Source organism: Desmodus rotundus, chromosome 10 (genome assembly GCF_022682495.2).
Source record: "Desmodus rotundus isolate HL8 chromosome 10, HLdesRot8A.1, whole genome shotgun sequence".
Classification (NCBI taxonomy): domain Eukaryota; kingdom Metazoa; phylum Chordata; class Mammalia; order Chiroptera; family Phyllostomidae; genus Desmodus; species Desmodus rotundus.
The window spans coordinates 37,133,532-37,155,651 of NC_071396.1; the positions used below are offsets into that span (position 1 = coordinate 37,133,532).

General features: G+C 50.7%; 1 protein-coding gene across 1 annotated transcript; it reads right to left on the minus strand.

Moving 5' to 3' along the window:
* Positions 1-6,674: 6,674 nt before the first annotated feature.
* On the minus strand, positions 6,675-15,206 carry CFAP161 (cilia and flagella associated protein 161). The gene is made up of 7 exons (XM_024561984.3): positions 15,118-15,206; positions 14,253-14,342; positions 13,636-13,868; positions 12,395-12,479; positions 10,269-10,427; positions 9,007-9,080; positions 6,675-8,677 (listed from the first exon to the last, which is right to left on the minus strand). Exons 1-7 carry the CDS (start codon positions 15,184-15,186, stop codon positions 8,482-8,484), a joined length of 906 nt encoding a protein of 301 aa, XP_024417752.1. The 5' UTR covers positions 15,187-15,206; the 3' UTR covers positions 6,675-8,481.
* Positions 15,207-22,120: the final 6,914 nt, after the last annotated feature.

The window sequence follows — 22,120 nt, forward strand, 5'->3', positions numbered from 1 at the left end:
GTTTCCAGAAATAGAAATACTGGACCAAAGGGGCAACCATGTTGGCAACCTGCATTTTGGAAAAACTGCACAGAGTTACCCTTTACACCCAGTGAAGGAAGCTTTCTCACCAGCCCCTCCCAGGCGTCGTGCATCACCAATGAAATAATCCAAAGAAATAGTAGGAAGCTGTTAACAGCATGCTTTCAGAGGCTACTTTATATAATGTGGGAGGCTATTCACAGTGTACATTTAAAGTTGTATCATTGCATATCCATTGTATACAAGTATAAATTCAATTTTATTCAGATTATGAGAGAGATGTGATGTGCATTACATCAGGCAGAATAGCAGTTCCAAGTGTGATACAAGTATTTTAACCCAACAGAAGGTTATCTCTCACTCACACACACGATCTGATGCCAGTGAGGCCACTCTGGAGGGCAGCCCCTTCCAGTGGGTGACTTGCGATCCAGGCAGTTTCCAGGGAAAATGACCCGCAAACCCACCCCCTCGCAGCAACCAGGTCACATGCACCCAGCATGTGGTTCTCTCGGTCCAGAGGACCATCTTCCAAGAACAGGTCTCAGCAAACCTTTTCTTCAAAGACCAGGAGGCACACGTCGCAGTTACTCGGCTCTGTCACGGGGGCCCTGAAAGCTGTCCCAGGTGATCTGCACAAGGTGGGCCTGGCTGCGTTCCCACCAGACCTCATTTCCAGTAACAGGCAGTGGGCTGGGTTTCACCGGTGAGCAGTAGACTGCCAACTGCTGATGGAGAAGGTCCGGGCAGCTGCCCTCTGCAAACCTCATGGTGCCACAGAGACAGGACAACAGCCACGTCCCATTCACAGGGGAGGAAACGGGAGACACCCAGCAGCCCCCCGTCCATGGCAATTCTGAAGCCCTGGAGGACGTTCCCTGAGGAGTCCTGTGCTGTGCCCTGGGGAGGGCACTACCTTGGCGGCTGCTCTCTGAGCACACATTCCGGAAGGTTCTTCTTTTTGCATCGCCTCCTTGGCCATGTCCCAGAGGGGCTCTGAAAAGTCTATCCTCCTTGGGGGTTGCTTCCTCAGCCTGTTTGCTCCCTACAAATGGTTGGGGTCTCAGGGTCATTGTAGGGTTGAAGGTCACAAATCATCACTGGCTTCCTTTCCAGGATCATAACGTACTCTCGTGTACAGTGCGCACCCACGTTTCCGGCCCGAACTTTCAGGGGAAAAAAAATCTTTCATTTTAATATTTTTATTTAATTTTTTTATTTCTATATACAACCAATTATTGTATTCCAGGGTATTATTTTGCCTACAGATATTGTTATTGCTTTCTAGAGTTACACTTTTAACGCAGAAGCACAAATAAAAGAATTAAACACATTTACATAAGATATGGAAGTAGTCCTACCCATGTATAATGCACATGCTTATTTCTCCCTCAAACATTTGGGCAACAAAAGGCACATTATACACAGCAAAATACGGTATTCCCTCCCTCCTTTTTCTGGCTGTAGGGCTCCCAAACGCAGTAGAAGCTTCCTCTTCCAGGGACCACGCCCACTGTTCTTTCCAGACTCGTCCCAGATCTGCTGGCTGGCTTCCTTCTGTGCCCCTAAGCCTTTCCGGAAACATCCCATTGGCTCCCTCCAGCCAACTTGCAGCACCAGGTGTGAGGTTAATGGCCCTGGGACATCATCACGGTTACAGCACCATGACACTTGGTGGTAGGTGTTGGAGCCACAGCTTCCCCTGGAATTGTGCCGATTCCACTGGGCAGCACACCGGGCACCGCACCCTCAGTCGGTATTTGCCACTGGCCCCCAGCGCCTTCCTTCCTCCCATTTCTGCTGCTGTCATCTGGAGGCAGACCATTCTTCCCCTTCCATTTCTGGCCTTTCCCCATTCGCCCTTGTTATTCTTGGACACTGGTCATGTTCTTCCGAGCTCCCTGCTCCTCGTAACACCATGTTTAACGTGGCCGGTAACAACCAGCACATGCCACCCACGCTTCTCTTCTCCAGCCACGTCCCCCGGAGCCACGTGTGCCTTCCACGTCGTCTCAGACGACTAGTCTTGTAAGTATTTCACTAGTCTCCTGTCTCGGACTCGGTTTCCTCTCTGCCGGTAGCCTGCCCAATGCATCAGTGCATGGAATTTTAACTTTTGTGGCAGAACATCATCTGTCTGTGACCAGAATAAGCCAGAGTATCTTAGGGTCATCAATTAACCCCCAAATTCAGTGGTTCAGCAGAGCGAGTCATAAAGTGTGATAGGAGTCTGTCAGTGCTCATAAAGTATGTTAAATGTATGAGAAGGAAACAGGCTGGAAATTAACACTATTTCATTTCCCTCAATTTTTTTACACTAAGTATGCATTACTTTTCCATCAGAAGCAAACTACAAATATGTCAACAGGCAGCTGCTTAATAATTCAACTGACTTTTTGCTTTGAAATCTGTGTTCTTTCAAGATCCCCCTGGAGTGTGCAGGACCTTCCTTGTGCTGGGCTGGGCGTGACAGGGTGAGTCCTTCTTGTCCACAAGCATCCCAACATCCCTCCCTCTGTCCTCCCATGCTCCTGTTTATAACGGTGACGTGTGAATAGGAGAGCAGTATTTTAAGATGCATTAATGTGCTTTCCTGTTCCCATTCTGTTCCTAGGCAGTCTGAGGCACACAGCCCTGCCTGGGGGTGGGAGGCGGACGAGCAGGGACCAGCAAGAAGGCAAAGCAAGTCCTTCAGCTCTGGCATGTCACCTGGGGCTCTGGGCTCTCCAGCCACACAGTACCTCATGAGCCAGATTTCTCACAAGAAAGGGATTTCTCAACTGGTTTCTTTCCCCCATTCTTCCCTAGATTACAGGTGTGGATGCTGAAGTTCTTAGTTTACTCCATAACGGAGATAACATGGCTCTGGGCTATGAAGGAAATTGTGGTCTAAGAAACTGTCCCGGCTGAAGGAGGTGACAAAGGCGCAGAGAAATTTCAGTCCACACCTCAGGTCCCGACGGACAGTGGACGGGGGAGAGGCTGGTGAGAGAAGGGAGACAGGGTGTGGTCTACTGGCACTGATGTTTTAGGGAGGTGGAAGATAATGCTCTTGCCCAGTTCGAGCTGGACTCGGCTCTCAGGTACAGCCTCATGGAGATGACCACCTGCGCCACCCGGAGGGAGAGCCCATCATGGCACACTAGCCACAGCGCCATTGGGAACTGAGGTGAAGCTGGGTCAGTCCAGAAAGACCATGACATCCTAGCCAGGCCAAAGGACAGACCAGGTCACTGACCACTGCCAGTGCCCCCATCAGTGCCCACGGCATGTCTGGGGAGGGGCAGGTGGTCAGCGATCAGCGGTCACAGCACTCCGGGCAGAGCTCAGAGAGGGCAGAGCATGAAGACTCAGGCAGCTGAGGGTGAAGGCGGGAGAGAGTGCAGGAAAGGCAGAGACAAATGACTGACGGACCAATGTCCCTACCCATCCCTCACCTGGGACCTCCTTTTCCCATGGCCAGCCCGGGCCCCTCTGGGTCTCCCCGGCCATCACTGGGGCCCTCACCAAGGGCCTTCCCAGCCCCCTGCAGGCTACGGCAGAGCAGCCAGCTAGCCAGTGCACCAGGAGCGGCAGCCCTTTGTCCGTAATGATGGGAGGTAGAGGCTACATCTCCCGCGTGCCCACCCACAGTGGGGTAACCGAGGCTCACCCTTTTAGAGCACTCGGTGGGACGGGGTCTCAGTGGCCCCCAACACCACCTGCTTGATAAAGCGCCTTTTCTAGGCTTCCATCTCCTCCAGTACAGTGCGCCCGATCTCCGTCTCGGGCTCTGTGTCCCAGGGAACCACACCAGCAGCCCTTCAGCCCACATCCATGCCAGCAGCCAAGGTCTTGCTCCTCCTCTCAGGGCAGGAGGGGATTCTCACACACCCCTTTCTCCATCGCCAGCTGTGACCTACCTCTCCATTCTGCCAAACGTCCCTGACCTGTAGGCTGTCCCTTCCCAGGAAGAGGGGAGGGTGTACACCCAAGAGGCCTCTCCCGCTGCCCTCCCAGCCCCCCAGAGAAGCAGTGTCCTGGGGTGGCAGCTCACCGGCCCTGGCACTTCAGTCCAGGGCGGTGCTGCTTCCTGCCGTCTGTTTAGGAGCACAGTCAGAAGATGTGAGCAGATGTTTGGCTCACATCCGGCCCCGTTCACATCAGCCAAGAGTAACAGGGCACAGAGACGCTGCAGGGAAGCAGGAAGGGTAGGGCTCTGGTCCAGCAGCTGGGACAGCCTTAGGAGGTGCCCTCTAGAGGACCCAGGGGTGGGGGATAGGGGGACGGGAGGGTGCTCCTGGGTGACTTGCACACAGCGTCAGTACCCTAGGGTGAGGGCCTGGGTGGGTCAGCTCCCCAGACAGAGCCCACAGCCCTGCACCAGGCAGCCTGGCTGCCCGGGGAGGCCTGGAGGAGCTGCAGGAATTAGAGTCAATCAGAAAGGGAAGGGCAGGGCCCAGATGGCAGATCCGTGACCCACAGCCTCACCCTGGACATGGGAGAGGCACCTCTAATGCTCTCCCCACTGAGACCGCACGTGTCTGCACACCTTGCTCAGCATAGGGCTCCAGAGCCTCCATATGTGAACAGAGTTGGTACCGGAGGCAAGCCCAACACACCATCCCTCTGGGCTTACTGGGTACACAGAGTGGCCGGGTTTCCAGGCGTGCCCGGGCAGCCCATGGGTGTCAGGGCTCCGGGACTTCCTCCCGCAGAAAGGAGCTGCCTGTGCCCCCAGTCCCTCTCCCTGCCACCGGGCCAGGCTTGTCCCAAGCTGAGAGGCCCCCTGACAGCCTCTGTCCCCTGCAGGTGGCCCCGCCCTGCAGACTGGGCTCTCCTGCCCTGAGCAGGGCCCAGGGACCGCAGGTCTGAGCCCAGGCCTGCCCATCCCCACAACGCACCACAGTGCGGCTCCACTTCTGAGCTTATGGTTCACTCCAACCCAACGAACCCACGAAGGCCTCCGCCACAGACAGGGCACCACCGAGGGAGGCTGAGTGCCCTAACCCAGCACCCAGGCCACCTGGCTCCCTGACAGAGGCCTTCCACACTGGCTAAGGTCACCCTCCTGTGTCTCCACTTCCCCTCCTGCCATATTCAGAGGACCACAGCACGCCCTCACAGGTTACACATGAAGGTCCAATAGGCTAATTCGTGAAAAGCCCTTGGAACAGGGCCTGGCAGGGTAAGGACCCCGAAAACATTAGCTGTGTCAAAGACGCTCTCATAGTGGGGACGTGACTCCCAGGAAGTGCCCCTGCCCTGGATGGAGACGCCGTGGCAGGGCAGAGTGACAGTGCTGGGACAGAGGGACTGCTCCCTCACCGCACTGTGTCTGTGACTTGGGGAGAAGCGAGCGCCATCCCTTCACAGTGGGAGCACTGAGGACAGTCCTGCCGCTCGCGGTGCTGGACTCACTGCAGCCCGTGGTGGATACTTCCACTCTCAGCCTGTGAGCAAACAGAGCTTCAAGGACGTACAGCGGCTTCAAGGTCATAGCTCGGAAGGGACCAATACCCACACCGACCCCATGTTCCCTCCTGCCTCTCTCTGGTACGCTTTCTTGTTCACTGGACCTTCTAACGCCTCTGAGAGGGAGCCCGCGACCCCGCAGAGAAACTGAGGCGTGGCAAGGAGAGGGGCTTGGGCAAGGCTGGAAGGCAGCCGCTTGGACACGCTGCCACCGTCACTTGGGGTCCCCAGGCCCAGGCTCAGAGTACAGTTATCTGGGGCAAGCTTTAGGCTTCGGACAGAAAGTCTATAAAGAGCCCCAGGGAGGCCGCATTCCCACCAGGGCCCCCTGGGCAAAGCCCCTCCAAAAGCTGTCAAAGCAGCTCTTACACACTCCTGACCACTCTTCCTTTTATAAGGAAAAAGTTAACTGATATCCTGGCCACAGTGGTTTCAGGGCTTCCCCCGCCCACCGCCCCCACCCCGCCCTTACAATGTAGATTGTGAAAACTGGAAACTTCCTGGTATTCTGACGTTAACTGTGACCAACCGTTGAGAGGGCACCATCCGGTTAGGGTTTTTAACAGTGACATCTTGTGGCCACTTTGAGAAATGCAAGGCCAAACCCACGGGAGAGACCTGGGCGCTTCCAAGAGGCTGGACACTGAGTCAGGGCCCCCTCCTAGGTGCTTAGCCGCAGGTCCTGTCGGCAGTCACTGTGGCCTGGGGGTTTGGGCGCTCCGAGCCCAGCCTCTGTCTTCCCTGTGCCTGAACTCGCCCCACCTTGAGTGAGCAGGGAGGCCCCGTGGGCCCTCACACCCCCCAGCAGACAAAGACAGCCAGGCTCCCACTGTCTTCCCATGAGCAGGCTCTGTGGTGCGCATCGCACACACGGACTCTCCCTTGTGTACTTGGCATTCAAACCTATCTTTCCTTACTGTTCTAACAGCCTTGTCCTCTGCGCGGCACTTCCGTCTGTCTGCGTTACCCCGGCCTCCCCTGAGGGATTCGCCAGGGAGTGAGTCAGGCTCTCTCTAGGCCACACGCCCACAGGAACACAACCGATAGGGAATTATCATCAAATCTACGAATGGGTCTACGAATTATTATCAAATAATAATTATTGTTTAATAATTAAAATGGTCTAATATTAATAATTATATTAAACAATAGCGGGTGTAATTATGCAATGTAATAATATTTAATAATTAAATGGGCCTAAAGGAATTACTGTCAAATCTATGAACAGGTCTGCACTGCCTTCCCAGCAGGTCTGGAGCATCCACTGTGCACACACGCCCACACACATGCACAGACGCTTATGTATGTGTCTTATGTATGACTTACATTTATAAACGTCGCTCTCCTCACTCTGAGTACACTCTCATGAACACTGAAGGTAACACTCTGAGCAGCAGACAACACACACTGAAGCCCTGGAAAGGCAGGCGCAAGGGCATGCGTAGTAGTTGTAAGCTCCTCCCTGCCCATCATGGCGGGCCCCCTGTGCGCCCCACACTGCAGACCACCGCTCCGGCTGTGCCCACCTGCCAGGGTGTGGGACCACACAGCCGCCTTGTCCTCGGGGGCCAATCTGCCCAAACTGCTAGGTTCCCACCAACGCCCAGACCAGATGTGAAAAGCAAATTGTTAGGATACCTAGATACCTGGAAGCTACCTTAGAGACACCGCCAACTCTATACTCCGTGGGAAAATAAAAATAGGAAGGGCGAATACCCTCTGGGATGGCAAACACAGGTCTGGGGGGCCATGTCCAGAGACAGTTGTGGTTGTCACAAACAGAGGTGTGGCACTGTCCCCAACGGGGGGCAGAGGCACTGCACACATATCATAATACGCAGAACCCCCCCAACAGTGAACTGCCTGGACCCCCAGAGCCGAGAGCACGCCAAGGCCAGGACGCCATGGCTTGGAAGAAGGTCTAGAAGGCTGGCTGTCCTGCCCAGTGCCACTGTGTAAGAGCTGTGTGGCCTTGGGCCATCACTGGACTCTACGGCCGGGGAAGGGCCCACTGAGGAAAGCCTTCCTGATGTGGGGACCCCCACCCTTTCCCCTCCATCTCCCAATGCCTCAGCTCCCAGCCCCAGCTTCATGACAGAGCCGCCCAATGCCCGGGCTGCATCCCAGACCAGTAAATGTGACCCTCTGCAGGCAAATGCCAAGTTCAGCCAAAATCAGAAGCCCTTGTCCTACCTGCCACAACACTTGATGGCCGGCACCTGCCCACCCCCACTACCGAGGAAGGCCATCTCAGGTCCTTGCAGCTGCATCTACTTACACCACCTCTGGTGTACTCTCTGCCTCTCCGAGTATGTACGCGGGAGCCAGCCTATGGTGTGTGGTCTCACTGTCCCTTTAGGACACATCACCCACAACAGGTCCCCCACAAAGAAGGAGCAGATGGGCAGACTGGTGGAACCTTTCAACCAAGTGGCTGCCACCACTAATGTGCCCGTTTCAGAGATGAGGTAGCAACGAAGAGACTCGGCAGTGCACACATCACTACAAAATAACAGGTGTCTGCACAGGGAGAGATCCTGACCTTCCTCAGCCAGAGGCAGAAGCAAGACAACAAGGGGAATTGCTGAGCCCTGAGGAGAGGCCACAGACCGCAGCGACGCACGAGAGGTCTCTCAGAACACTGTGCTAGGTAGGGAGGGACTGTGGGGCCACTGCTCAGAGTGGCCCATGAGCTTTATTACACACACACAGCTTTCCCTGGCCTTACATAGTCCATGGAAGCTGCTGCTACACAGGACCTACACAGAGGAAGCTGAGGTCTTTGGGATTTTATCATCAGCAAGAGAATTCACCTGTCCCTTTCGAATACCATTTCTGAGCAGTCCCCAGGACTGATTTTTTTGTGTCCCAGGCCCCCCACCCCCACTCAGTCAATAATCTTCATACAGCCTTCTTTCAACATAGTGTTCAGAGATTTCTGTGCCTTAAAAATAGTGTGAGGTGTGACCAAGACGGTCAGTGTCTTGAGAAGCCACACCTGGTGTGTCACTGGGCCCCTGGGCCAGCCGCGGGCTCCAGGGCACAGGTGTCCTGCACAGGCGGTGTGCGCACATCCAACATGGTGCACGTGTCCTTCCTGGGACTCCCCGTCACCAGCATCCAGTGGTTCCTGGGCTTTTCCGCCCTGTGCGAGTCCAGGTGGGTGTGAGCAGCGACCTCCGCTTCCTTTCCAAAGTAGGTCCTGGGGCAGGAGAAAAGGAGCATGGGTGGAAATGTGGAAGCAGCTCTCTGAAGGCAGCCTGTGCAGCTGGGAGCCTCACCTGGTTGGGCCGGGCTGCAGGGGAGGGTGGGGCCGAATGATGGCTAAAAGCCTCTCCCGCTGCTGGGACTTGTGTAACAGGAGGGGCTCGGACTGGATCTAGAACACCAGGGGAGTTCTGTGGCACAACACTTCATCACCAAAGGGCTGCCTGGTGTGCTGCCGCACTTTAAATGGAGCCCCTCTGCTCAGCTTCACAGTACGCCCCCCTCCCCAAGAGTGGTGTTTGGCAGTGCCCTGCAACACAATACCTTAAAAAAAGGTGCCGGTGAGCCGCCAGCCCCCGATTCGTGTGGCAGTGATTGATGAGAATTTTGCTGTTTGCCTTTAAAAATAAGGAAGAGTGTTATTTGCATTATGAGTTAAGGCCTCCAATTTCCTAAAAGCAAACATCTGTAAATGCATTACACATTCACTTAAATTTGCTTAGATACACACATGGAATAACCTAGAGGGCAAACCGTAACAGACTGTAGGAACGCATCACTGTAGACGCACGCACACAAGACAAAACGCCACGCAGGCACCCAGTCTTCCTGCACAGGGTCTCTGACCACGAGGTGTGGTCAGAGGTGTGGTTATGCAGGTAAAGTACGAACACCCCTGATTTAATGCTCACAACCCCCCTCTGGCACGTGTTATCATCATCCCCACTCCACACAGGAGGAAACCTAGGCACTAACAAGCTCACTCTCGAAACACAAGGCAATCCCACAGAGAGCGGGGCTGGGCGAGGGCCAGCCGAACAGGGGAAGTGTGTGGAGTATGCATCACTGTGGACCATGAGCATACTGTCCACTTGTGAGACAGAACCTCGTGACCTGGGTCCAGGGTAGAGCTCGGAGGAGGAGCGTGCTGTGTCCAGGAGCTTCAGAGCTGGGGAGAGGGGGCCTTTCTGGACAGCCACCTCAGCGAGCCAACCCTTCGTAACCGTACACTGACCCAATGACTTCTAACAACTCCACCCTCGGGACGCCTTCCGGCCCTTGGCACTGCTCCGTGCCCACCAGCCCTGCCTTCTCGCCTGGCCCTCAGTCCATCCTGCAGGGCCCAGGGTCCTCAGAAGACGCCCAGCAGCAAGGACAGAAAGACACTGCCTGCGAGACCACCGTGTTCACCTGCATGGACGTCCCACTGTCCCTTCACTTGCCCACCATGTCCCAGTGTCTTTAAAACTGAGGACGCAGTGTCAGTGACCTCGTGATCTCAGGTCAGGGCTCTCAGCCCGATCTCAGGGCCAGGGCCGGGGCCCCAGGATTTTTATGCAGCTCTGCAGATGATTCTACAGTGCAGGCAGAGCTGAGAAACATCGGCACAGAATGCTGCCATGGGGCGACACTGCCCTCCAAGCTCAAGATACAAACGAAGGGACAGAGAGAGAGAGAGAGAACATAGGGACAAGAACATAGGTCTTGGAGCCACCGCGAGTCTCCGTTTCACAGATGGCAGGAGAGCGCCTTCCCCCGCCCCCAACAGCATGGCGCACCCCTCTGCCTTCCTCAGCCATGCTCACCGGGATGGGGAAGCCTTCATGCTCCAGACGCAGCTGGGGGTCGGGGAAGGCCGCCTGCCAGCAGTTCAGGTAGGACACTTCATCTGTCAGGAACACCTCCTGAAGCCAAGACCTCTTGGACGACTTCAGTAGGGTCCTGTGGTCGCTTGATAAATATAACTGCAAAGGACAGCAAGCAGATAAACACATTCCACTATTCGAAAATCTGGGAAACAGGAAGCAAGCAGCTGGCTGACGGCAAGTGTGCTCAAAAGCGATTCTCCAAATCCCTGTTCTTAACAACCACATGAGGAGGTTCATGTTCCCTCCACCTTAGAAAGGCCACTCTGGATCCCGAATTACCTCGAACTGCTGTTCACCCCTTGCGATGCTACCCTCATCTCCCTCTCCATTCTCACTCCCATCCCCACTCCCCTCCTCTTTTCCAGGGCCCTGGCCCTATGTCAGTATTTATTTATTTATTACAAAGAATGTTGCATGAAGCTCATTGTAGAAGTGAAGTGATGAAACTTTGTTTTATCAATAAATAAAAATTTTAAAATAAATCAATCCCAAATGGACCAAAGAATAAACTGAAGGAAAAGTTAAATTTTAGACATCTAGCAGTTAAAACAAGTTTTTCTTTTCATTGTATCTTTGGTGCAGACTTGAAAGGCTCTGGGCAATGGAAGGAATTACAAAGAAAAACATCGATAGATTTTACTCAGAAATAAAATAGGAACAACTACAACTTAAAAGCCAAGTAGCAAGTGGGAGGATATGTCAGCAACGGACATGGTGGAATGTTATGACCTGTGGAAGAGCGGATACATAACCCGAAATGGGTAATCAACCAAAGAACATGTGATTTACAGCAGAGAGGAGGAGGAAGGGAGCAGGAGGAAAAGATGGGAGAAAGAACAAAAAACGAAGACAAAAAAGGATCTAATATTGTAGTGCCTGTAGTTTTTCCTGTATCTGAAGTCTGCTCTCTCTCCTTTTACAAAAGAAAATAAGCCAAAGTGCTAATCTCTGGATAAGAAAGACAATGTGGGTTTACTTCCCTCCCTTGACAATTTGGTTAATTCCGCTAATTTCTAACATTTAAACTCAGGCAGTAGGTTGCCCTGGCCAGTGTGGCTCAGTTGGTTGGAGCACCGTCCCTTAACCACAGGGTCACAGTTCGATTCCTGGTCAGGGCCTGTGTCCCGGATGTGGGTTTGGTCCACTGTCTGGGCGCACATCCCGGGTCCAGGTTCGTAAGATCCCAGGTCCAGGTGTACACGGGAGGCAACCAATCAATGTGTCTCTCTCCCTTCGATGTTTCTCTCTCTCCCTTTCTCTCTCTCTGAAAGTAATGAAAAAATGTCCCCAGATGAAGATAAGAAATAAAAAAAAAAGTAAATAAAATCAGGCAGTAGCTCAGCAAAAACATTATGGTACCAGCTCTGCCACTTTGTAACTGAGTAACACGGAGCAAAATCCTTAACCTCCTTGTGCCTTGGTTTCTCTAGCAATAAAAGGGGGGTAAAAGTGTCTCCATCAGAGACTTGTCTGGAGGAATAAATGAGTTCCCATACATGAAGCACCTAAGCATGTAATAAGGTGTAATAACCCCCACTTTTATAGATGAGAGAGAGACTCAAAAAGGTTAATAACTTACCAGAGTCCCATCCCATAGGTACACGTCTCAGCCAGAATTCAAGCCCAAATTTACCTGGTTCTGTTTCTCCCCTTACCCCCCAGGCAGAAGTAAAGATTGAGGACTTAATGCTGATTCACGCAAACTTAGGCATCTCATCCTGTCCTCCTCTCATTAAAAAGCAGTTTGACACTAAAAGGTCAAAAATGTTGTCAGATTAAACAGCTGCAGATTATCACATAATCTAATCACTCAATTTACAGGTGAAAGTGGAATAAATTTTTACTTTTTGCCAGCTGCATTGAAAATAAGGTTTTCTCCATTTTAAGGGTGTATTTTTGAAGTTTTTGAAGTGAGAAGGAAGAATGGGCCCAAAGCTGCCTGTGAAAAGCTGCAGGGATGGAGCCCATGCCCACAGAGTTCTCTGTCCACTTCAGCAGGTGACCGCTAGCCCACACAGAAACAAACCACGGGTCCCAAGTGCACAGGCAACATGACAACTCACCATTGTGTCTTCAAATCCTCTCCTGATCCCGAGGCGGAAGTTCTGCCCGTACCTAAGGACTTCACCAGTGGCCACTGGGTCTGCACTGTCCATGAAGAGGAAGTCTGATGTCATTTCTCTAAGTGAGAATCCTTCTACAGCTCTATTTTTCACATGCACAACTGTGTTGATAATTTTCTTGGTAAAGTACATTCACGTGCCATACCTGAATTACCTCACTCAACCGAAGGTCTTTCTTTTGGTCTTCAAGTTCAGCCAGCACCCTACACCCTGCCTTCCAACATGGCCAGTACACAGAACACCCCACACAGTCAGCCTCGAGGGCACTGAGCACATCACCCTGCCCCACACTGAGGAACTGGGTCAGGGGCACTCATGTCAGAGAGAACCAAGGTTACACTTTTGGAAAAATTTAATACAATCCTCCCTCTTAATCCTCCAAGAAACAGAAGTTGTCATCATATAAATTACCTATATTCAAAATAGGTCTAAATTAAAGACTTAAAAAGGATGGGCCCTGGCTGGTGTGGCTCCTTTGATTGAGCGCTAGCCTGCAAACAAAAAGGTTGCCAGTTCGATTCCCAGTCATGGCACATGCCTGGGTTGCATGCCAGGTCCCCAGTAGGGGGCATGTGAAAGGCAACCACACACTGATGTTTCTCTCCCTCTCTTCCCCTCTCCCTAAAAATAAATAAATAAAAGCCTTAAAAAAAGTAAAGACTTCGAGGACTGGCTATGTTCCTGTAATATAAACATGGCTATCACAATTTAGTAACTAAGTGAAAGCAAAATTTTTCATTGTAATTTTCAAAATCTCAAGTACATTTATAGTGAACAATGAATTTTTAAATAGCAATTTCCCATATTATGCATGCTTGCATTAAATGATGTGTTTCTGGTGTAAAAATAACATGGCAACATTAAAAACGACGGGAACCCTCAAACGCGCTCCAGGCACTCAGATGTGTTACTAGGAAAACCCACTCTGCTTCCAAAACACTATGAGATTAGTTCCCTGGATCCAACGCCTTTGAATTAAGCATTTTGAACTGAACACAAATTTCAAATTCCTGATCTTTGCAGTAAAGGGACTGTGGAGGCCCCTGGACAGTAATTCCCAGGGTGATAAAGCAAGCATTCTCACAGAACTTCCACCTCCAGTCAGCCCTGCTCCAATCCCAGGACACTCTTAAGCTACAAGCGAAAACAGACATTTCTGACAAAATTTTAAATAACTTTACCTCAAAATGATGAAAGTGTTTCTGCACACCGGGATCTTGGTTGGCGCCGCGCTCAGGCCACAGGGCACCTCAGGCGTGTCGCTCAGATGGGCTCTGATGTCATCAGGGGCCAAACACAGGCTCACATCACCTCGGAGAAACACATCGGCTTCTGTCTCGGGATGATCTGGATTCACAAGCATCACGGTGTCACCGTGGTGAACATGTCCATCCTCAGATATGGAGAGCTTCATCTACAATGCAGACAGAAGTGTTTATATTCAAACCGTGCAGTTCCTGAACGGCCAGTGCCCAGGCTGTCTCCGATGGACTCCCTTCCTCCTCAGAGTTGGACCATCTGAATATGGGGTTCACTCGCATTCCCTCGAGTCCTAGGCTTTCTATGTATTAATCCATGTATGAATGTAATTACTTCTTAACGCAGGTTAACAAAATTAACAGCAAACTTCTCTTACGTTTCTGAAATCCTTGGGAATTTTAAACATTGTGGTTTTCCAATCTAAAGAGAGAAACTGGTATTTTCCAAATGATAACTCATTTATAGAATTCTCACTTGCCTAATATACACTCAACTTGATTTAACAGGATTTTGAAAATGGTATTTGAGTTAAAATCACCGGTCTCAGAAGGCTCTCTTTCAGTCTTCTGCTTCTCTGTATGAGAAGCTGCCCGTTATCCCTCTTCTCTAAGAAGTCTTTCATGAGCTCCTGGGGAAAAACCAAAACAAAAACACCAGTGAAACACAAACAGTCCTGAATAACACAGGTACTGAGAATGGAAAAAGAAATGTGAGCATCATGGGAAGGGTGAAAATTTCTGTGGCATTACTTTAATATTTTTATTTCCTTGCACAATGTTTAGAAAAATGAGGAAGACACGAAAAGGAAGCATCACCTGTAATAACTCCGCTAGCACCAGTCAGGGGCAACACTTCAAGGCCCCGTGACCTCCACTAAGGTCCCCGGGTGGTTGGATGCTTGACACTGAAAGTCCCACCCCCACCAAGCTTGCTGTAGGGATGGTCCAGGGCCTCCGAAGTGAGTGGAAGGTCGGGAACAGGGACACCACGGGGACATTTGGGACAGTATGTGTGACAAGGCAGGGCACATGGGGGGGGGTATTTCTGTTTAGAGCAGGCCTCCTCACCCGGACTGCAGCCTCTGGGACTGTACGTCTCCAGGGAACAAAGGGAAAAGAACTTAGAGGGGCTCCAGACTAAGGGGGAGACACAGGTGGCAGGCTGGGGGGTTGGGGGTGCTTGAGGGTCAAGGTACCGAGTCTGAGAGGTCAAGGGACCTAAGGAAAGAGTAGAAGAGCAGAGGTCTGGGTTAGTGAGACCTCAGGTGATTCCTGGGTGGTCAGTGAGGGGCACGTGAGGTGTGCTAGGGGAGAAAAGAGCGTTGGGTGCTCAAAGTCCATCCACATTTAGGGTAGGCCCGGAGGTCCCCGAGCAGCAGGTGCGCTGCCCAGCCACAGCCTCACCTCTTCCAGATACATGTCTTCATTCCAGTTGCCTATCCGGACCCCGTGACCGTAGAGGTTCTGCGCCATCCCCTTCCCGCGTTGCTGCTGTTAGCCGTCCCCGTCGCCATGACGACTCGGCCCCCTGCGATTGGCCAGCGCACAGGCCCTGCCAGCCAATGAGAGATAGCAAATGAGTTGTGAAGGCCCTACCCCGGGAGCTATTGCTCGCCACCCGCCCCAGTAGCCTTTAACCCTCTAGCAGGCACGAAGAGAACAGGAGCCTGTTGACCTCGTTGTCCTCAATGCTGTCCAGAGAGAAAGGTGAAACTACTTTTCTTCCAGACTCTGAATGAGAACTGTCGTACAAGGAGGGTGCCCCTCCTTGTCAATGGCCGCAGAGGAACGGTTACCGGAAGGAGTGGCTTGTTTGCAGCCTGGGTTTATACCCTGTGGCAGCACCAATTTCACCCTAACAGAATAATACGGGGTCAGGGTAAAACCCGAAATAGCACAGAAGGCAGGGGGAAGAAGAGGTTACTCAGAGTCTCACTGCCTCAAAAGTAAGAAATGTATCACATTAGCATATTCCTATTTGTGTGTTTGAGGTGGTTCATATTTTATGGACTCGACAGCATTTTTCTCCCTCTCCTGCTCTCCAAGTACGCGGACAAGCTTAAGATGTGCAAGAACTCATGATAAAACCAGAATGAGCAGGAGCCAGCATTTGTTAAAATATTATTTTATGAGAAGGGATGAACAAAGTTTCCGCAGAACGACCTGGAGCTGGGGCGGTGCTGGCTGAGTGTCCACTCAGACTAGACAGAAATGAAGACAAAGGAGCCTTTTTCGCCGGAGAAAACAGGTCTTTCAGGAAGGAGGAAGAATGGCCCCCTTGCAATTGAAGACAGGCCTGGGGTTTAAGGAAAGATTTGCTCTGCCTCCGGGGTTGGAGACTGAGACTCGGGAGGTGCACGGAGGTTGGTTCAGGGAGGGGGTCTTTTCAGCTGAACTTGAAGGATTCGAGTTTGGAAACATTCTCACACACCCATGGGTCCGCCAGCTCCATCAGTGCAGCGCCACATCCTGGGACTACCTGCTTCCAACCTGAAGAAGCTCCTTCAGTTTTCTTGTAAAGCAGGTCTACTAGCAACACCTTCTCTTGGTTTTCACTTACCTGCTTATTGCACCTTCATTTTTTTCACACAGTCTTACTGGGTACTAAGACTTTCGGTTACAGTTTTTTCTTTCAACACATTAAATATGCCATCCTCCTGCCTTCTGGCTTCCTCTTCTCTAGTGAGAACTCAACTCTTAACCTTACCGGGGTCGCCTTGGGTGCCTGCTAAGTGTCCCACCCAGGCTCTTGCTGCTTTGAAGATGCCCTCTGCCCTTGACTTTCATCATTCTATGGTCTGGGAGACAATCTCTGTGCATTTAGCCCACTTGGACTCTGTTGAGCCTCTTGGAGATGTCGACTACTGGTTTTATTTTTATCAAATTTGGGGTTTGCCATTAATTCTTTGAATATTTTTTTCTGCTCCTGTCCAACTCTCCTCTCCTTCTGGGACTCCTATTACATGTATGTTAATATGCTTAATAGTGTCCTCATTTCTCTAAGGCTGTTTTCATTTTTCTTTCTTTTTTCCTCTGGTCTTCAAATTGCATGATTTCTTTTGGTTTATCTTCCAACTTGCTCATTTCTTCCTCTGCCAAGTCCAATCTACTACCCCACCTGCCTAGTAAATTTTTCATTTTGGCTATAATACTTTTCGACTCCCGAATTTCCCCGGGGTTCTTTTATCATTTCATTCTTATTATCCTATACTTGCTGAAACACAGTCATCCTATCTTCCTTAAATTCTTTAATCGTGGTGTCCCTTTGTTCTTTGAACCAATTTATAATAACTGCCCTGAAGTCTTTGTCTGCTATGTTCAACAGTTGGGCCCTTCTCAAAGCCTATCTTTTCCTTTGTGTAAGGGTCACATTTTCCTGTTTCTTGGCCGGTCTTAAAATTTTTTTGTGAAAACTGAACATTTTAGATAGTATAGTGTAGGGAGTGGGAATATGGAGTCCCCACCCCCAATGCCTGTTTACTTATCTGCTTAGGCATCTGTTCAGTGACCTGGGCGGAACTAGTTAAGTGAGGCCTGCCCCCCAGCAGTGCGAGGCCCTCTGACGTCACCACTCAGGAGTGAGGTGGGGAGCACGCAGAGTCCCCCAACCCCCAATGTGAGTCTCATGATACACGAAGTAACGCAGGGAAGGATCTCACAACTCACAGCACAGGTGGATTTCAAATCCAGGCGATAGTAACAAAACTGTAAACAAACATTTAGGGAGTTGTTTTAAGGCATATTTTACAAATTTTTACTTTTATTTTTGAAAAAAGTAAAATGGTTATTTTATTATAAGTCTAGAAAATTTTTAATTTACATTCCTTAGAAACCCTCCGAGCTAAGATGAAAAGAGAAGTGCACTCTCATGTTGCAGGTCACTAAGTAACTGACTCAGCTCTCATTTAGCAACAAAGACCTTAAACGCAGGCCACCAACCCCTTCCCTGTGTAGTCAGGAGTTTACATAAACTAGGTATACACTGGAAGACTTACTTGCTTTTTTTTTTTTCATGATTTCATGAGGCTCTTGGAAAAATTTAACTGGAGCCTTTTGTTACTTAGTTGTGAAACATCTGGCAGGCAAAGCCAAAGAAATACTTGGACAGAATCATTTTTAGAAAAGAGAAGTGGGACAAAGTTCAGATATTGGGAAAGAGAAATGAGAATTATTAACCTTAGAAGCAAGTAACTTCCAGGATGCTGAAAGTAAGTTTTTAGGTCATCAGTGGATGACAATTGGGTAAGTCACCATGGTGCAGTAAAGAAAAAACGGGACTGAAGGTCCTTTCCCTCAGCTTGGGTGAGCGTGTTTGCCTCTGAGCCTCACATCTTCACTGACAAAAATGGGGTAAGGATAACTTTACTGGTAACTCCTTAGGAAACGTTTCCAAAATAGACTGCATTGTATTAATCGATACGGAGAGGGAAAGAGTTCTGCTGTCAATACATTTGAGAACTGCTGGAGTAAATAAGCTTCCCACTGAAGGCCTCCGCTGTAGAGGCATGCGCACCAAACCTACACAACCACGTGGGCGCACACAGCATCGTCCAGCTGCGTTCACCATGGAATCCTGTTCTCAAAGAACCATCCTGTAAGAGCAGCATTTTAAGGAGCACTGATGCAGAAACTTTGTGGGTCCGAGTGACAGAACCATATGAAAAGCAGGTAGGATTTGTACATGCAGATAAAGGAACCAAGGTAAGCACTTCCCAGACAGAGAAAGCAAGGTGAGGCCGGGCCAGGAAGAGAGATGCCAGGAGTACGTCGAGGGCCCAAAGGGAGACTGGTCATTGAAACAGCGGGGAGGAGACAGTGCGGGGCCTGTACCACAGTGAGAGTCGTACACTTTCCTTTGTAAGGAGCAGAGCCATGACAGTTCCTAAAGAGGAGGCTGACAACCAGCAGAGAAAAGCTTTGGGAAGGCTGCCAGGGCTACAGGCAGTGGCCCGACTACCAGGCAGATGGGCAGGGTGAGGGGCAGGGGGCATGGCCAAGAGACAGCCTGGGGAGAGGTGGTGGGTATGCTTGAGGACAGCAAGGGACATGGAGAAAAGAACCAAAGTCAACATGGTCAGCTCCTGGAAAGTGACTGTCCTATTGTTCATTCACCCAAGATCCACGGTGCGTCAAGCACTGTGCCCAGCACCCAGCAGGCAGCGGTAGCTGAGAGAATCATGGGCCCTGCCTCTACGGCGAGTCTGAAAGGGCCAACAGCTCTGAACAAGCAATGACACGTGTGATACATGGTGCCAAAGAGGCGGTGCGGGGCCCCTCCAAAAGCACGTTAGCAAACACAGTCCCTGGCAGGGCTGCACTGTGAGTGCCCCTCTATTCCCACCCTCTGCAAAGACCCCAGGGTGGTGTCTGACCAGAAAAGGGTCTCCTGGTCTTTTTGTCTCAATGTGCTTTTCCTTCTGGTTGCACCAGACCCCTGGGACAAAAGACTACCACCAACGCACTTCTGACTCGCCCCAACCAGGCACAGCACCAAAGCCTAGCATCCAGCCTAGGACAGACTGAGGGGCTCAGTTCTCTCAGCCCCTCTTTACTGCCCTCATCAATCTTGCAGCCCATCGTCAGGCCCCTCCATCAAAGCTGACCTCTTGGGTAACGTGTTTGCATAGAAAGTCCTGAGAGCAGAGGAAATTCCCCTCCATTTACAACCCCCATTGCCCTCTGAGGAGGATGCACCCTACAAAGAAGAAGCCTGTCTGCCTCAGCTCCCTGGTGGTTTGGAGATGCCAAGGTGGACCCAGGGTGGGGTTTGGCAGCAGGAGCTAGAAAAAGCCCAGTGGCCTGCCTGAGAGCAAGAAGAAAGCGAGTGTCCCATCAGGCGGTGCACCCTGGAGAAGCAGCTGGCATCCAGTGGCAAGGTGACCAGGAGAACAGGAGCTTCCTGGGGAAGACGCTGAACTCCCCAAACAACGTGCAGATAGGGCTTCCAGCTGGCACTCCAGACCTCTGACAGCAGGAGGCTTTCGGGTACTTAGACTGCGAAACTAAATCACCAGAAATTATTTCAAACTGTTTTTCCTTTCAGTAAGGGAGCCCCTTTTCCAACAGCAGCAAGACAGACTCGGTCATATAAAACAAACAGATAAAAGTGGGTGGTCTTACACTTGGCAGAAATGGTGAGCCCCCAAATACCCATCCTGTCCCCTGGAGGGCCCTACACATCTGCAGAGGGCAGTGTGGAAACCACTGGTGGGAGTTTTACAAGAAAGAAAATCGAGGCTCCCAGAGCAGGAGTCAGTTCTGAGGGCTAGAGGCTGTGTAGGGAGGAGAACAGTGGCTGGAGTCGACGCCACTGCCTCTCAGCCCAAGGTTTTGCCAGCCCTCACTGGTCTGCACCCGGAGGCCAGGGGGACCCCTTACTTGTTTACCACTGACCTGTTAATCTCATCATCCAGTCAGAAGAAAGTTCTGGCCTTTATGGCTTCAGAAAGATATAAACAGAAGCATTTCACACATTGAGGACAAGACCGAAAATGCAACAAGGGTAAACCTGTTTGGGTCCATTTCTCCTATTCTTCTGTCACAGGAAAGCCAGCGATTACAGAAGTGCCTGAAAGCAAGACAATCTACCCTGACCCTTACAGTACAATGGGACAAGAAGATGGACCGGTTCCAGGAAATTCTCAAGATACCAGCTGGATGTGCACAGAAGTGTATCAGTGCAAAGACACGTTTCCCCAAACCGTCAGCTTTTCCAGTTCCTTCAGTGTGATGGGAAAAGACAGCGTGTCCCTTCATTTCGAAAATGAGGAAACAGAAGCACAGAGAGGTCATGGGAGACACCCAAGTTGGCATGATAGCCAGAACCGAGTGCACCACTGGAATGCAGGGAGATGAGGAAGGAGGAAGAACACAGAGAAACTAGGCCTTGTACTTCACCGTGTTCACAGGGCCCACGGCACTTGTGTGCACACCATTTCGTTTGGGTGGCACCATGACAAGAGACTGGCAAACAATTCCATGTTCCACGGCTAGCTCTGTGATTGACAACACAGGCTCTGGGGTCAGACGTTCCCAGTTCAAATCCCAGAACTAACCACCTGCAGGCTGTGCAACCCTTGGGCAATGTCATGACTACTCTGTGGCTTAGTTTCTCCATCTGAGAAATGAAGAAATAATAATAACATGCACTTCCTGTTGTTACCATGATGCCCAAGTGCATGTAACACCTGGGCACAGGGCCTAGTACACAGCAGGCACTCGGTAGATGTTCCTGCCTATCGTTCTGAAAAGGCAGACACCAAGAACGGCTTAGCCAAGTAGGGTTCTGTTTGCAAGACTCTCCAGTGGGCAAGCAAAGACCTGACCATGGGAAGAGAAGAGTGTAAGTTCGGCCAGCTAGCATCGTCGGAGCAGGAACGAAAACCCAGGACCCCTGGTCATGTTTGATCACCAGGTTCCCAGTGAGAAGCTGGAAAGTGGAGCATGTCCTCAGCACATAATTTGCCAGTAAGGCACTGAAAGGTCCTTTGGTACAAGGGAAAATGCCACGCAGGAAGTTAACTATCTACAGAGGCCCCTTCTGCTCTCTCGCGGGGCGAGATCCATGGCCCAGTAGGGGGACCTGCACTGCCCAGAAAGCTGAAGCTGGTGCCACTCTCACCCCAAGTCCAAACAAGTCCACAGGTTCCTGCGTCCCCCCACTGTGGCACTCTCCAGGAACTGGGAGAAAGTGGACACGCACAACAGTCCCTGAGTTATGGAGCCTCTCCTTCAGGCACCCTTCTGGGAACTCCTGGGAGCCCCACTAAGCTGTAGCCTCAGTCAGGGTGCGGCGAATCTGCTAATCAGAACCTGAGGGAGACTCTGAGGACCTCCGGGAAGCCCCGCACCTGCTGCTGCTGAGACCGAAAACAGAGGCAGTGGCTCCGGGAACAGTGCCGCCTCACCCTATCAAACACCCTGAAAATAAGATGACTCTAAATTCCGTATCAAGGACATTATACCAAAGAGATGTTTACTTACATGGAAAAAACCTGCAAAGAACGCCCCCGAACCCCAAATATCCAATAATAATGGGTTGTTTTGGTCAGTGACAGAGCATTTGTACTTTGGATGGCTGTGCAGCTATTAAAAGCCATGATATATGAGTGATACTTAATGATTTGGAAAACACTCACAATATACTAAATTGAGACTGCAAAAGAGTTTATAATGTAAGATGTCCATTTTACATGTAAAATGTGTACTTAAAAAATAAAAGTAAAAATATACTTAAAATGTACATTTAAAAGTGTGTATTCCTAAGGGAAAATAATATAGTTTAAAAACATATATGATGATACATGTGTGCATGTGTAGTATGCACATGTGCTGTACATCATGTATGATCTACATAATCTACATGTGTGGCCTACACATGCATGCGATACATATTTATGTAACTGAT

Bases quoted from the DNA above. Each gene is read 5' to 3' on its own strand.
- CFAP161 (XM_024561984.3), bottom strand. From the start codon at position 15,186: ATGGCGCAGAACCTCTACGGTCACGGGGTCCGGATAGGCAACTGGAAT. The intron at 9,081-10,268 runs GTGAGCATGGCT...TTATTTTTAAAG, and splicing joins ATGAAGGCTTCCCCATCCCG to GCAAACAGCAAAATTCTCAT. The intron at 8,678-9,006 runs GTATTGTGTTGC...CTCCTGCCCCAG, and splicing joins CACCGGCACCTTTTTTTAAG to GACCTACTTTGGAAAGGAAG.